Below are 16,619 nucleotides of genomic sequence, written 5' to 3'. Positions count from 1 at the left end.
AAAAAAGGGCTCATATATTTCCTTTTAAAAAGGTATCTGTGCAGCTCCACTGCCTCCTCCCAACCCCCAGCCCTGCACTGTTCATCTGCCTCTTCCTCCTGTATGTTAAAAAAAAAAAAAAAAAAGGAAACATGTTTTTCTTATAGATATGATACCTGTCGTTGTCATGACTCCATACCCAAGTCATCCCCAGAATGAAAATGTCGCAGATCAGTAAATCAAATACCAGCGAAATGATTATTCTAATCGTAAAGTCTTGCTTGCTTGCGTTCCTTAAAAGATAGAATGACCATCTTTGCCAGTGTTATATTTTCTCAAATGTTGTCAATCTTCACAGCAACTTGGTTCATTTCAGTTTCCTTTGGATGTTGCCAGCCTACAAGGACCTCTTCTTAATGCAGTGCTTATGTAATCCGCATTGGCTCTATGCTTCAGTTCCCCCTTTGAGTATATACATGCAAGAACATCCCTCTAGTGTGTATATTCTCGGTGATTTTACAGCTCCCTTGCCACTTAGGATCAATGTCATTTCTCAGTGTTTCTCTTAGACCCACCCCTGTTTCTTTAACACTCCAGTGTCCGTATCTGTTGTAGCAGGGCATGTATGGAGCGGCTCCCCTTTCAAAGTCCCCTTTATTTTGAAGTCAGATTTAAAAACATTGAGCTAGAGAAGATATCCTCCCATCTTTGCATCCCCCCACCGAAGTAGGAGCAGGAGAGTTATTGCTCAGTGGGAGGGCCCTCTGGTCCCGTGTGCATCTCGGACTAAGCTACACACACACCTCACGCTCCCTTAGACCACTAAAAGCACATGCTCCTGCCTGTAGCCATGGTTCCCGAAAGAGGAGTGGCGGAGACAAAAATGAGCAGAGTGCAGCCTGCAGTAAGCTCGGCCTTCTCTTTGTCTGTCTCCCATCCTTCCCCCCGCTAATACTTCTCTAATAGCTGCAGGGACCTTAAGGATAACAGTTGCACACATGCACGCACATGCATGCACACTGGTCACTGATGGAGATGTCCTCTCCTTGGAGGAATGAACTAGTCTTTTTAATGGATGCTCATGTTTTATTTGGGTTTTGGAGGAGGTTCATCTATCAATTTAGGCTGCCTTGATTTGTGAAATTAAAGCAGTGCTTATGCACATGACCACAGAGTAACAAATAAACGGAAACACACCAGAGACACAATATGGTGTAATTATGGAGTAATTATTACTGCTGTTCACTCAGTCTGCTGCAGCCAACCTAATCTAGCATTTTAATCAGCATGAAGGACAAAGCATCGGACCCTGCTTATTTCTCCGCTGGTGCAGCTGAGGGGATGGTGCTTATGGGCACTGTGCTGGATCTTTTGGCTTGTGCAGACACATGCAGGATGTGGCCTGTAGCCAAATCCACTGTGTGTGTTTCTATGTGTGTGTCTGTGTGTTAACGGTACAGCTCAGTGCTCACCCTGTCGTGCACAAACAGTGTCACATTGTGCGCAGCAGAGCACGCCTTGGCCTTTGTGTGCGGTTGCCCAGTGATCACAAAGAAGGGCACGGAGCATGTGCATGTTGTTTGTCTGTGTCTCTACTTTATGCTTTAGATGTAAGGTTTGAATTGGTGCTCTCTCTGTGGGGAAAATCCTCAGTATCAAACTGATATATATACAGTATATGCATGCATTAAAATCTTATATACATTTAAAAATCTTTTATATTGTTTATTTGTAATGAATTGTACAATATTAAACATGACAATGGACCTTTTATGTCTGACATCAGATGTTTGGATTAAAAGATAAAAACATATAACATATAACACTAAAACTTGGCACCAGGCACCCACGTCATGCACAACTTAATCTCCCGTGTAAGCTCTGAACTATAATGCAAACATTTGTATTTTCTATCAATAAATTGCTGCCATTTTATGTTAACAAAATTGTGTGAATTTGCTCTTCTGTCAAATGGGATCAGGAAAACATTTACCAGAGGCAATACTCACACATACAAATAGTGTATAATGAGAGGAATAAACTGATGATTACTCATTCAACAGCATCTGCTCAGTTTGCATGATTTGCATGATGAAAACAGCAAGATTTCTCAATTTCCTTCCTTCCTTAAAAAAACAAACCAAAAATCAAAAAACAATTCAGCTTCAGGTAAACAACTTGCGCTTTCCCACTGTGGCCACAGGGAAGATTAAACAATTGCTCACATTTGACTGAGCACGTTGGTGGTGCTGCAGGGGAGACACAAGGTCAAGAGAGAGCTCCAAGAGAGCCGTAGATTTAGTCACAGAGGGGAGTTTAGGGTCAGAGGTCACACACAGAAGGGGGTTGTGGAGGAGCTGCTGCATAGTGCTTAGTCCTCCATGAGCATGAAGACAGACAGCGAAAATCTCTTCAGGTACATGGTTACTGGTGCTGTGTATGTGTGTAAAATAATTATGTCTTTATGAGGATTTGATAACAAGAATACAGACATGCTGGTGGCATTCTGTAAGGGTTGAAGGTTTGCAGCAAATTTCAGGGCAAACCGTTAAAGAGGCTTTTCACTCGGATCTTCAAATATCAAGCTTGTGGTGGTTAAAAAAGTCAGAGGATCGCCATGAGTCATGAGGATTCATCTTCTAGGAAATATAAATGTCTATACAAAATTCTGTAAAAATGTGTCTTGTACATGTAGAGTAAAATTCAGGAAATCAAAAAAGTTGGTAGAATTTATCCTCATAAACATCCGTATCTAATTTAATAGCAATCAAGTTCAAAATATTTGAGTTTGGAGCAAATAGATGAACAGACAGTCTGGCCTCTCTACAGTCATGCCACCAGCAAGGCTAAAAAAACAAAACAGATAAATAGTGATATAAAAAGCTATTTGGAATTGCTCATGATATTCATCTTTATTGCCTACATGATTTCTTCTGAGACTACCGTGAAAAAGTAGGCATAATTTAAAAATATAAACTCTATCACCAGAAATTGTAGGGTAAAAAGCAGGAGGTGTTGTGACCATGTCCTGTTGATTCTAGTCACAAAACACCTTTATGTGTGTACAACTGTCTGAATAGGAAGCTGATGGGTTTGGATATTCTGGCCTTGCCCTGCACTGCGGCAGAGGCTGTGAATCTGTTGTGTGTAAGCGAGCAAGAGAGACACAGAGACAGAGCACACACTGCAGGCCTCGATACCTCATCACACCTGATCAGTAATCAAAGATGAACACATATCTGCACAGACGGATGGAGATGGACACAGTTTGTTTTTGCTCTAGCATTCATGTGCACCATCATTATGACTGATTTGAATCTGTCTGCACACAAACAGGAAACAAAGTGACATATTACTTCTGGACTGTGCTGTTGTGTTGCTGTGTCCTTGCTGAGAGTTATATGAGGACCTAGAACATGATGTTAATGTTACACAACAGCACTGAGGGCTGTCCACTCAGTGCTGCACAATTCCCCTCAGATCACCCTTTATACCACCATCCAGACCTGCAGGAAAACTGTCCAGTCCAGCATGAACACTGACGCACTGCACTAAATCATCAGTCATATTTATTTCTTCATTCATCTGTTGGTTGCATTTTCCTTTGAATTAAAAAAAAAAAAAAAAAAAATCAGAATATGCGTTGTTGGTGCATCATCAATCTATATTAGACATTTAAATTTATTGATTTAAATGTCATCAAGATATAGGATAATAATGTTGCCACTGTTGTGAAGGTAATTCTGTGATGTGGAGGGATTTTCTGATTAGTTGAAAATGTGTGTGAATCAGAATGAATCCAAGGTGTTACAAAGCACAGTAAATTGCCGGTGCCCCCCCCCCCACACACACACACACACACACACACACCGCTTTTGTCCATGGTGAGGCAGTCATCCTTGGTGAAAGTGGCCTGATGTTTGTGTCGGAGACAAAGGTTTTCTAAGGTGGCTGTGGATGGCAAAGTATCAACAAAGTGGCAGTGTTGATCCTGAAGCTCACTGGACTGTGCCATGATGCCACTTCTCCTTAACCAAGCCCTCGAGGTACAAGCTACAGCTGAGTGGGCAATTGAATTCTCTGTGCCTGTCCAGATGTTGGCCTAATTTACTACGACTAGCAGCGTATGTGGCCCATTTACATGTCCTCACACCCAGTGTGTGTGTGTGTGTCTGCATGTGTACAATGTCAGCCTCTGCCCCAGGTGTGCCAGCATTCATCCCTCTAACGGCCCATAATTCACTTTGTTTTTAGCAAAAAGCAGCAAGAGGTTTGTTGACCTCGGTGCAACTCGGGTCCAACACCCACACACCAGTTGCCCAGTGTTTCGAAACATTTTGATGAGTTCATCTCAGATATTCAACACCAACACAATTATGTCCTGTATCCCAAGGAAAAGGTTTACCTCACCTGATAATTTGGTGTTCTCTCCATGAGTTAACATTGACTTTTAACCTTTGACCTTGAAAAACAAATAATTATAATAATTGCAAATAATAATTGCATCCTTCAGTTTAAGTGAATGTTTGGGCCACATTTGAAGAAATTCCCTTGAGGTGTCCTTGCGATATCGCATTTATGATATCTCAAGAGTTGGGTATTTCACCCAGGAGCTGGTGGAGAGCAAGACAGAGCAAAAAGAGAGTGAATGTATTCAGTGGCCTGACTTCAACTGAATAACAATTTTGCTTCATATCAATTGAAAAAGTGATGACATGTTTGTATATTTGATTAATATGCCCTTAAGTATAGGTAAAAAATGTAGACATGTTCAAATTTAGGGTGCACTGTAAACATGGACACTTCCATTGTGACCAATTCACTTCCAAAAGGCCAGAGAGACATTACTTTTCCTTGTTGCGCCCTTGCAAACGCCACACTCACTGCACAGTCTCATTAGAGCTCATTAACACTAGTTAGAGTCTGTTGCATTGACAGGAAATGTGAGGGCACATGTGCTGGCTGGCCTGCTAGCACCACTGCCACATTCTGTGGCATCAGGCCAGTTTAAGTCACCTCTGCAGCTGGCAGCGGCCAGATGTGGTGTGTTTGAAGACAGATGAGAGCAGCAGTCCTGTGCATCTTCAGAAGTAAGGATGTCTGTCTGTCTGTATCCTGTCTGTCTGTCTGTAATATATGATTATTATTTTACACAAACATACTTGTTTTCTTTTAATCCATTACTCAAAGTAGGCATCTTAATTTTGACAGTTGTGGATATCAAAGCCTTTGTTTTTATCCAATCCCCATTGTGTTTATTATCCAGTTAAGCACTTCTCAATTTGACATTTGACAAGTTATTTATTTTATCAGTCTGTGATTATAACTCCCTGAACAGTGACTTTGATCTGAGATCAGGGTTTAAGTAATGGAAAATGACAGTAATCCCCCCTCCACCCTGATTTAAATTTGCTCTATCTTTAATGAGACATGCTCTGCATGCATCCAGTGACACGCGGCCTAATAAAGCCATTATTAGCACTGATAGAGTGAAAAAGCTAAGCACCTCACTTCCTGCAGAGATGATTGAAGAGATACGCTTCCCAAGACATCTGTTCACTATCAGTGAAACACTTTCATAAGCATGCGTTCAAAACACTGACAGGAACAACATTTATAGGGTGCCGGATAGGGCAAGCTTTATTAACACAGCAATTAACAAAAAACAAAACAAAACAAAAAACAAAAAAATCAAATTTCCAAAATAGATTTTAAACAAGTGTACATATCGATCAAAAAAGGCAGCTACCAAATAAATATTCACATCAGCAACAATATTCCCATGTGACATCCCTCAAGATGCCTTACAATGACTATAAAACAAGAGACGGTATGTACAATCATACAACTTTAATAGGACATGCTTTGGAGTTTGACTGCACCATTTTACCACACACTGACTACAACACAAAGGCTGCATATTAACTGACATGGTCATCGAAACGCTCATGTAACCCATTTTCAGAGGGACGAACATCAGCTCCCTAACCCAAGAAAAATATCAAGAAATGTTTTTTTAATAAGCTCGGCAATAAATGCATAAGCTGTAATAACGGATGTGAGGATGTCTGCTCGTGAGCTAACCCTATCTGTCCACACAACCAACCCAGGAGCTGCTCTCTGTGTTTTCTGCGCTGAATTGTTGCTAGGCAATGCTAAGGAATTTGGTGTGTGACCATGAACTGGAAGCCTTTGTGCAAATCACCACTTTAGGTTCCTCCAACTACCGGGGGCAGTCTACAGCTCCGTAAAGAGACACGACAGCCATTTCAGGAAAATAATTCCAAACAACACGGGGACTCACATCATGCTTTTAAATACACAAAAATACACGTACACAAAAAGAAGAATGGAAAAATAGCTTTCTTTGGACAGGGCCAGCCTGTGCATTTTGTTTACTTGTTCTCCTTTTCCCCACGTTATTTTCTTTTTTTTTCCCCTCACACTAACCCTTAATTAATAGTTGTTGGACTTTTGAAGCATATTTCCAATTTTAAAAGCACGTTATTGTCAACTCAACAATTCAAGCAAGTCTTGTGCTTTTTTTTATTTTTTTTATCATGTTTATGTAAAATTGACATCTCCAGCTCAAGGAGCATTGTTCCCTCTTATTCACTTAGTCTGACCTATTTTATAGCACAACATTGTCATTGGTTATTCTATATACCAGCGGCTACTTACACGGAGAAGGAGCGGCAAACACAGATCAGCAGCTGTTTTGTATAGCAGAGATGGTTTCAATCCATAACATGTCGGTCCATGGAGCACTTTTAGCATGAGAGTAATCACAAAGCTGCGTCTTTATTGCCACACAGGTTATCTGGCATCACAAGCACTTAAATCGTTATTGCTTTATGGTTAAAAGCACAGAGATCAATGCTGCACACACACATAACCATGAAGCCAAAGATTTAAGCTCAGAAAAGCATCCAATTTTTTGCTCCGTAGTCATTGTAACCTACAGTAAGTGCGGCTTATTGGAGGTCAGTAGATTAACAAGTGTGTGCAAAACAAAAATTAAGAGTCTTCGTGGAAGAATTGAGTCAGGCTTGGAGTGCTACATTGGATTGATGCAAATGTGAGAATCCACAGGCATATTACAGCAATTACAGTATTCAAAAATCTCAATGACTTCTGGGAACATGATATGAAAGGCATTTTTCGAAACTGCATACGATTTGAGAATTGTTGAAAAACTGTCAACAACACAATGCTACAAATCTTTCCCGAAGAATATTTGAATATTACCAGTCAGTCCGACTCAGGTAGGAGTAATCTTATGCTTTTAAATACGCCTACTAACACTCTGACTGGCATCATTAACCAGCCACAGCTTCATAAATAACACCCAACAGCTTGACACTGAGCCGTTTGTGTTTTACGCTGCTGGTCACAACAAAGGCATCGTTTTCCGTCTATTACAATGTGTCTGTCCCATCACCAGAATTACGACTCCAGCAGTGACAGCAGAGACACTGGAAGCCCAGCTAAACTTCTGCTTATATTTAGTGTCCTCATTTCTGCAGTAATTTTTTCTGCAGTCATTTTGCATACACAGAGCCTCCTCAGCCTCTTCAACTTAGTCCAGTGAAAGTCTGCGGAGCAGTGATGTCCAGAGCTACACAACCATGCATCAACAATCCATGCATGTTGATATAGTCTAGACTGCTTTCTGCACAGCAGCCGGCGCTCACAGCTCTTATCCCTGCTCTCATCACCACTGAGACAATAAGAACAGTTCTCCATTTAATAGCTCTCACCGTGGTTTGTCCCATTACTCCCTGTACATCTCTGTACTTTCACTAAATGGGGAAACCAGGGACACGTTATTTTACACCTCACACACCTGACTAGGAGGGATGTATAGGATTTTGGTAATTCCTGACGATTTCATGCTAGATTTATTTTTGTATTGAGAAAAATATCCATTGAATTCTCCGAGAGGCATTTACATCACAAGATTAAACGTCACACGTTGCACATTTCCATTTTGGACAAAATCAACATGTGCCTATAGATAGTAAAATCAGAGAGATGTAACACCATTTGTAGTTGCATACTGTTTACAGGCGAAAAATGATAGCTCGATGATCAAACCTTGACTGGTATTGATTGTTTGAAAGCAAGATAAACAGTGGAAAATGATGGAGGTGCGCTAAAAGGTTCAGGAGCAAGTGGACAGCGAGGTGTCCACCTCTTCTGAGGGGTGTTTGATTTGTGGGAGGGTGAGGGAAGGATTCAGCAGGTAACCCTGATAAAACCATCGTGCCCACCCCCCCTTCCCCGAGACCAAAGAGGCAGGGGATGGGGGTCGCATGTGAAGACTGTAACCCAAGAGGTCTCCACTCACATTACCGAGCAGCTCTTGGCCTTCTCCTTCTTGAAGGTGGAGGAGAGCAAATCTGACTTGCTGGGCAGGTGGAGAAGTCTTTTGGAGAGGCGGCGGGTGGGGCTGGGCTTCGGGAGAGGTTGCAGCTTGTTGATGCAGGCCATCGCTGCGGTTCGGAAAACACTGTGGATGCTTTTCTCGGAGGTGAATGCCGAACACTCCAGGTACGCCTCTGCACCCAACTGCTTGGCCATAGCAGAGCCCTGCAATCAATTGAGGGAATATCATCATGTCATTATGTTCAGAATATCCTTCGCTAAACTTCACTTAAAAAATAAATTATCATATAGTCTGGAATCTACGAAAACTTGTGAAGTCCTAAAAATGCTGTAAAATGAAACCCCATTGACTCCAAGAGGTTACTAATTATATTGTTGCGAATAAATATTTCAAGCAATCAATAAGTTAAAATCCTCAAATTGTTTTGGAAACATTTCAGAATGCAACTGAAAATAACCTCTAACATGTGGGGTATGAAGTTCAAAGTAAAGCTAATTTGATTATTTTTACATACTTGACAGCCCTTCTATAAAAGTAAGTGACGGGATAACTTCTAAAAAGAAAAACTGTAACTGTACCATTTAAGTATATTTGCATGTTTTTTGTTAATAGTCTTGATTCAACACGGACTATATTCCTGACAAACTATGTCTGTTTTTTTTGTCTCACCTGCTCGTAGGTAATGGGAGTCTGCTTCTGATTGGACAGCTCCATCAGTGTGCAGACATCTGTGCGGAGGTCGGTCTTACAGCCAATGAGCAGGATACGTGTGCTCGGACAGAAGTCCAGGATTTCAGTTTTCCACTGTGGACACAAATCACTTTAGTGGGTCTATTTATCCAAAGTGTACAGTAAACAATAACCTGTAAATATACAATACAATGTTCAACGCTAAGGTACACTTGCATGACAAGAAATCTTAACAGGCAAGAACAGAAAATTATTATGACAGTGAAGTCCTGAAGCCATTACCTTCTTCAGACTGCTGTCCACAGTGTCCGGGCGGCTGATGTCAAAACACAGCAAAACTGCATCCGAGTCGCTGTAGCACAGTGGCCTCACATTGTCATAGTACGGAGAACCTAGAAAGGTAGAGAGGAGAGCGTCGTTAATGTAGATAAAAAAACAAGACTAAATTTGAAAATATGCACAGGCATCTCTGATTTTAAATGTGCCATCCCACCTTTTCTTATAAATACTTAGATGCTCAAAAACATTTTTGTCTTTTACAAAGTAAACTTTCAGTGTTGCCATTCTTTGCTGAGGTTACTATCGTTTAAAAGCTCCTCCAAAAGTTTTTTGTTGAATGTTTGATGTTACACAGTCTTTTAGCATTTTTCAAACTGTGAGGACATGCACATATGTTCCCTGTGCCACTTTACAAAGGACATTTTCACATCAAAGGCACAAGGCTTTAGGCTTAGTTTGCATTGTGAAATGTGTAGAAGTTCATGTGCTGAGGCAATAATCAATTCATGTAAAATTGTTTCAGGTGTCAATTGCTGTAACAAGTATTATTCGGTCATGGCAAAAAAGTGTGACTGAGACAGCAGAGGCAGAGCGGGAGAACACAGCTGCAGGGATTATGTGCAATCGGCATCACTTTCTCCTGCTGAGCTTCACTTTGCTGTTCCTGAAACTGCTTTTTTCCCTGCCCCTATATCCTTTGCTGGCATTTCAGAGGGGGAGAAGATGACAATCGAGCACTAAATCCTCATTGATCTTCTCTTGCAGTAGATTACGCAAGTGGAACGGTAGGGCTCGGGGCAGGCAGACGCTCCCACTCATGCTCAGAATCCTTAAGTAAGCCACCCACCCCCCCAAAACTCCTCTGCTCGGCGAGCAATACCTCCAGTCCCTCTGTTACCACAGCAACAGCCTTGGAATCCACCATCTACATCAGGCATTCCTCCCACCTCTCTATAAAGGCTCGCCTTAACTGCCAATCAATCATTTTACACCACAAACTGCCCACCCACCTACTGTTGGGGACATTCCTCCGCTCTGCAGCAGAGTTGGGGACTACAGACATGCATCCATCAACACAAAAAGACATACATTCACAACAACAAACACCACACCTGAAAACACATAGTATTTAAATTTGGCTGCAGCCAGAGGTAAACCGAATCTGTTATCAGATGAAACAGAAGTGGACCCGCTCAATGTTTACTTTAGTCTCTGTGAATCCCAAAAGGGAGTCGGTGTTCCTCTTATAGCAACAGATAACAAAAGCAGTCTGTGTAACCACTCATTAGACATTACACAACCATCCTAATTGATTTATAGCGTGAAAAAAACACATGCATGAGAAGAAAATGTAAAAAAGCACACACAACATGGATGTGTGCATATAGATCAGTTTCATGAATAGTTAATGATTTTCCACAGTATCAAAGGGTAATTCTGAATTTGCCAGCTGCCGGGTGCTGTGAGTGGAATAATGACAAGCTGTGATGAAATTCCTCAGGACTGAATGTCCTGAAGAAAGTAAACACGGCTGCATAAGAACAAAAGGACAAGCTTGTTGGTATAACTCTGTTTCTAGGCATTTAACAACAGAAATGAATTTGTTCTACTCTTAAATAGAAATGAACTGAAACATTTTGATTACAGCAAACGATTTACGACGACTGTAGCTCCACAAAGACGACAGATGTTACCATTATAAGAATGCAAATTACATTATTGCCTCAACATCGTTTACACCTGGGGCTGCAGCAGAAAAGCCACACAACTTTGTGTTGGCAGAGTGTGAAAATTGACACAAATTAGAGTCAGAAAAATTAGCACCACTGGGATGATGAAAGTGTGTGTTGTGTTTCTGAGGTGTCTCAGAGGAGAGTCAGAGGCAGGGTGCTCTACAAATCTTCTCGACCTTTTGCAAAGGGTTACCAAAGAGCCTGGAAACAGGGTGTGATTCTGCATTAAACGGCCACTGATCTAAATGCAGCGATCAATGGAAAGCTGAACCGGCGATCCAAGAGCCTTTACAATTAAAGCTGACAAATTAGTTACCCTGCCAACACGGGAGGGAGATGGAGGGGACATCCAGGAGTCCACCCCTCACATAAAATCAATTATATCTCTCGTTTCGGACAAAAGAACGAACCAGTAAACATACTTATCACATTTTTTTTTAGAAGAAAGAATAAATAATTACATCAATGTGTAAATATTAGTAGTTATGTTGCCTCAGTCTGCTACTTGGGTACAGTAGCAGCCTCAGCAGCTCTTTCCAAGCTCTCCAGGACCCAGTTTCTAATCTTGGAAGAAATAGCTGTTTCTATTGTGACAAGAAAAAAGACACGAGCACGAGAGGAGGGAAAGCAAGAGTGTACCCCACTGAGGCACATCACAAAGAGCCCTCCTATGCCATTAATCCTTCAACCCCTGCAGTCTGATATCACAGGGTACCCGTGTCTGTCTCTTTCACTCTCTTCTCTTCTTTTTTTCATAGGAACAAACCAGAGAATGGTTTGCATGGACAGATCGAAGCCCGTTCAGTGCCCTAAGCACGGCCCAAATGTTTTCTATCCTTCTTTTTCTTGAACAGAATGCCTGTACAACAGATGGAGAGTTTCTGAGGCATGAAACATGGGGGAGTGAGGCTGACTAACTGGGGGAATGGCAGGAAAAGAAAAGAGTATAACCAAATTCTTGTGGCTGAGCTCAACTTCATCCGTCTTGATGGTGCGGTGCCCAGAGCCGAGTGTCGTGGTGGAAACTGGGCCAGAGTGGAAGTAGGCTTCCCAGGCTGAGACGGCAGGCCTTGTGTTGGAGCATACAGGTGGGGGAGGGGAGGATCCGCTCTTCTGTGTGTGCATGAGTGAGCGTGTGAGTGTACTTTTTTGCATGTGTGCTAAATCAAGTGAGTGACATAGCCCGTTTTCATCATTAGCACTCCTCCTCTCACAGTGAGAATGCAGGGGTCAGACAGATTAATGATCCAGTGATGGGATGACTCACAGATTTGGGGATGAGAGCAGGCCTGCCCCTCCACCCACACTCAGCCTACTAAGAGCTGTGGTGCTGCTGCTGCTGCAGCTGATTGCTACGGACTTCACCGCCTGACCAAAAAGCACACTACATTGCATCAGACAGTTGTTCACTATTTTCACATCAGCCAGTCAGAATCGCTGCTGAGGCCCCCTGCAGGGAGAGAGAGGAGGACAGCTCTTTGTTCCTGAGCATCAGCACATTGGAACTGTTAACAAGCTTTACTTAGACACTGTCAAAGCTGATGACATTCTGGATTTTGAAGTTGAGCCAACAACAGATTGTTTAAATAAAAGCCTTGATTTGCATTTGAATGAAACGAGAACTCTCAGAGATCTTTTCACTCCGTCACAAAGTCAGTTTGAGGCAAAATCAACATGTTGAAGTTAAAAGGGTTCAAATGTGAAAATTAATACATGCTAGATAAAAATGTATTTGTAATGCTACTTTACTTAAACAACCTATATAAATTGACTGACTTATTTTAAGTATAAACTTCTACTGCTAAAATAATTGTGATCAGAAAATACAGAAAACTTTCCAATAACATATTGATTTTGACAGTTTATCATCTTTATAATAGAAAAATACCAGACACCGCAAGTTCCAGTTCCCGAAAAAGAGGATTTCCTATTTTTATGAAATATCAACACTTCATTGATTAATCTTAAGAATGATTGATTGATAATAAAAATAATCATTAGCTGTAGCCCTTAAACAAACCAAAAATGATAACAAGCTGAGTGGCCATTAGAAACGACTGCTGACTATTGACATGATTATTGTCTATTAACAATACCTCTATTTTACAATTATACAGATTGTTTCATCAGCTTAAATGGATATTGGGTTTCTTCCAAATCAATCTCATTTATATATCATACAATAACATATTATATATATATATATATATATTAAGTATCCCTTGAAACTCAAAGGCCTTATCAGCAAGTTCATTGAACCTGAAATAAATTAGTCACCAACACCATAACGAGATTCATTATTCACTATTCATGAGTTACAGCCACCGGATGGTTTTCGCCATCCCCTCTTTCTCTCTTCCCCCCCTTCATGTCCGATCAGATCTGGCTGATTAAAACCGGTGGATTGATTTTCGTCTCTAAATCCATGGCGGAGCTGGGAGAAGGAGCTGCCTGCCATGTGGAGCCGGTGATGAGGTCAGACCAATCAATGAAGGGGAGCTGGGATAATGAGGAGACCCTCTTTGTGTGGTGGGGCCGCTGCAGCACAACTCCACGCAATTAGAGCAAATTACAGTGAGGGGAGGAAACTGGATGCTGCCACAAACAAATAGCCCCCTGTGAGTGTCATTCATCACCAGGAGCTTGACAGCAGATACTGTACTTCTGATAAAAGAGTCATCTATAAAAGATGAGGGGAGTGGGAACACACAGGTTCCTCTCAGTGGAACACAAGAGTGAATAATTTTTAAATTAAACCTGTTGTAAATAAAAAATACACTCATCACTGTGAATAACTTCTTAATTGTATCTTTTTGTGGCCAAATTTGGGAGTTCATTGTCTGCTCTGTGTACTGTATAGTATATGTTGTACTCCGTGTCTCTTGTATCCGTTGTACTCCTGTATGTGTTTGTTATTGGTTGTGTTCATTGTTTCCTGTGTCAGCGGGTGACGTATGCAAATTAGCCAGAGGGTAACAACAATTTGGGATTTTGTCTGAAGGAAGCGACGAAGAGGTCAACAGAGAGAAGAGGATGTTTAAAAATGATGGAGATGGGCAGGAAGACAGTGTAATTGAGGGCAGAGAAGCTGGAAAGAGAGAGAAAGAAAGAAAGAAAGAAAGAAAGAAAGAAAGAAAGAAAGAAAGAAAGAAAGAAAGAAAGAAAGAAAGAAAGAAAGAAAGAAAGAAAGAAAGAAAAAGAAAGAGAGCAAAAAAGAGTCAAAGAAAGAAAGAAAGCATCTCTAACTCATTGGGTCAGTCAGAAGGGGTGGCCCCGTGGTCCTATTCACAGTCTTAATCCCTCGTATCATCATGTATGAGTGGGTGACCCGGGGAAGCATATGGAGTAGAATGCAGGTCATCAGAGTTCTGAGCTCCCTCCTATCTGTCTGCTCCAGAAAACCTTCCTGCTCAACAGGATGTCTCTGTGTGCCCATCATCCCTCGGCACCAGGCCCACTCCTGCTGGCCAGACCAAAGGTCCACAGTCTGGGATTAAAAAACAGGATTTGGTCTGGAGGGGAAATTACACTCACTTTTTTCCCCCTGTCGTCGCTTCATGATAATATGAGGAAAATATATACGAGAACACCATAAATACTGCCTCGTCTTATACAAGTGGGTCTGTTACATAAAGGATTTGTTGTACACGTATATGTACAAAAAACACGCACTTAGCTTGCTCAGCCACGGTGACCTATAGAGAGGCCGCAGATACATCCAACGAGAGCATGGATGGGAGGAATGTGGTTTGCAAAGAGAAACCATTGTGCAGCGAGCATGAAGGGACTCAAACAGGTGCCGCAGACCCGTGTTCGCAGTATTCAGGTCAACACACTGAACAACAGATCTCCCGGGAGATCCACAATGACACATTGACCCTCTTTTTCACGCTTAGTGTAAATGAACATATGACGCACAAAGTCAGCATTAACAACTAGTGAAGCGGAATAATCACTGTTTTTCTGCCTAGTTTCCAGTGAAGGACACTTGGCACAAAAAAATGCAATCTACTTGTGGATCTCTCAGTCCTTTATCCAGCCATGTGCAAACAGACATCAGATAATATGAGAGTAAATTCAATCAGGAGCAAGTAGGAGATTTGAAAAATGGCTTGAGGCTCTGTAGTTCAACAAGTGCACAACAATGGATGGAAACAAAGAGGCCTGCCAACAACTGTTAACATCATCTTACAACACTTTCACATACCCCCTCTATTCCAAATAAAGTCTCATGACAATTTCCTTGTGCCAGGACAAAGAGGAATCTCTAAGAAGAAAATCACAGGCCAGCTCTCCTTACAGCTCAGACACACACTTGCTAAATACAACAGGGCATTGCCTGATATTCCAGCACCTCAGTGCTGCAGGTAGGATGGCAGGACATACTGTACTATATAGGCCAGACACACATAGGGAAAAAGGTGATCAGTTACCTGAAGTGTCCCACAGACTGAGTTCCACTCGCTGCTCTTCCAGCTCCAGGCAGGCTGTGTAGTTTTCAAATACCGTGGGCACATAGGTCTGAGGAGCAATTAGCAACATGGTGCCATTAGTAAGGAGGTGTCAATCAGCCAGCTTCAGGTAATGGTTAAAGTTATTTAGCTAATTAATACAACACGAAAACACACACTGAGGGTTCAGTCAAACGATAAACTAAATCAATGTTTTTCCTATAATTTTGATAGATTATTGCATCAATCACTTAAATCACTGCAGCTGCAGGAAATATACAGCACGGTCCAATACTATGGAACAATCATAAACGCATCGAGACGAATCTACATTTTAAATTGCAATATGATGAAACGCTAATGTAATTAACACTACGTATTACGGTTAGTGAATACAAAATAAACTAGAACCGTGAATTTTTAGTGAAATGCGCATGCAACCTCACTATCTGCAATAGACGCACCGTTTTCTTTCTGCCATTTTCAATCATTTTATGAGAACTTATCACTTCGACTGTGAACAAAATAAAGATCCGGTCTCTGTGCATTCATGAGTTCGTTTTTCACAACCATGAGTCACATTAGAGCATACCTCTGGATAGCAATCCTTCGCCAGGACTTGCAGCATCGCCGTTTTTCCGCATTGAACGTCTCCCACAAGAACCAGTTTACATCTCACCACCAGCGGCTGCGTATTTCTCCTTTCCTTCATGATGTTAATGATGGTCCAGTGTGGATTGTTTTAAAGAAGTAAATATATAAAAACAAGCAGCAGAAGAGTACAGAAATGTTCCCAGTGTGATAGTGCGTCCTGGTTCCTTTCTCTCGGAGGATGCCCGCAGTTGATCTGATTGAATTTGCCACTGCGGCTCTTTATACAGGAGCGCAGCAGCCAATAGGAGCTCACCATTCCACAGGCTTTCTAACGTCCCTTCGCTGCTCCAACTCTGATGTTCTCAGAGAGCAAAAACAAAACAAACACAGCCTAATGACGGTTTCATTAAAAGATTTAGTCCAGATTATTGTGAAAAATGATAACAAGTAGAATTTAACAGATTTACATAGCTTTTAAAAAAAAAAAAAAATAATAAAATCAGA

General features: G+C 41.5%; 1 protein-coding gene across 1 annotated transcript; it reads right to left on the bottom strand.

Annotated features, from left to right (window-relative positions):
* Positions 1-5,588: 5,588 nt before the first annotated feature.
* Positions 5,589-16,376, bottom strand: rnd1b (Rho family GTPase 1b). Its single transcript, XM_069688874.1, has 5 exons — positions 16,114-16,376; positions 15,504-15,591; positions 9,341-9,450; positions 9,038-9,172; positions 5,589-8,571 (listed from the first exon to the last, which is right to left on the bottom strand). Exons 1-5 carry the CDS (start codon positions 16,231-16,233, stop codon positions 8,326-8,328), a joined length of 699 nt encoding a protein of 232 aa, XP_069544975.1. The 5' UTR covers positions 16,234-16,376; the 3' UTR covers positions 5,589-8,325.
* Between the last annotated feature and the right edge of the window lie 243 nt (positions 16,377-16,619).

This window comes from Brachyistius frenatus, unplaced genomic scaffold (genome assembly GCF_029030835.1).
Source record: "Brachyistius frenatus isolate BFR_SWC_R1_liver_20210118 unplaced genomic scaffold, ASM2903083v1 Contig_6, whole genome shotgun sequence".
Taxonomy (NCBI): domain Eukaryota; kingdom Metazoa; phylum Chordata; class Actinopteri; family Embiotocidae; genus Brachyistius; species Brachyistius frenatus.
This window is presented reverse-complemented; position numbering and strand designations above follow the sequence as displayed.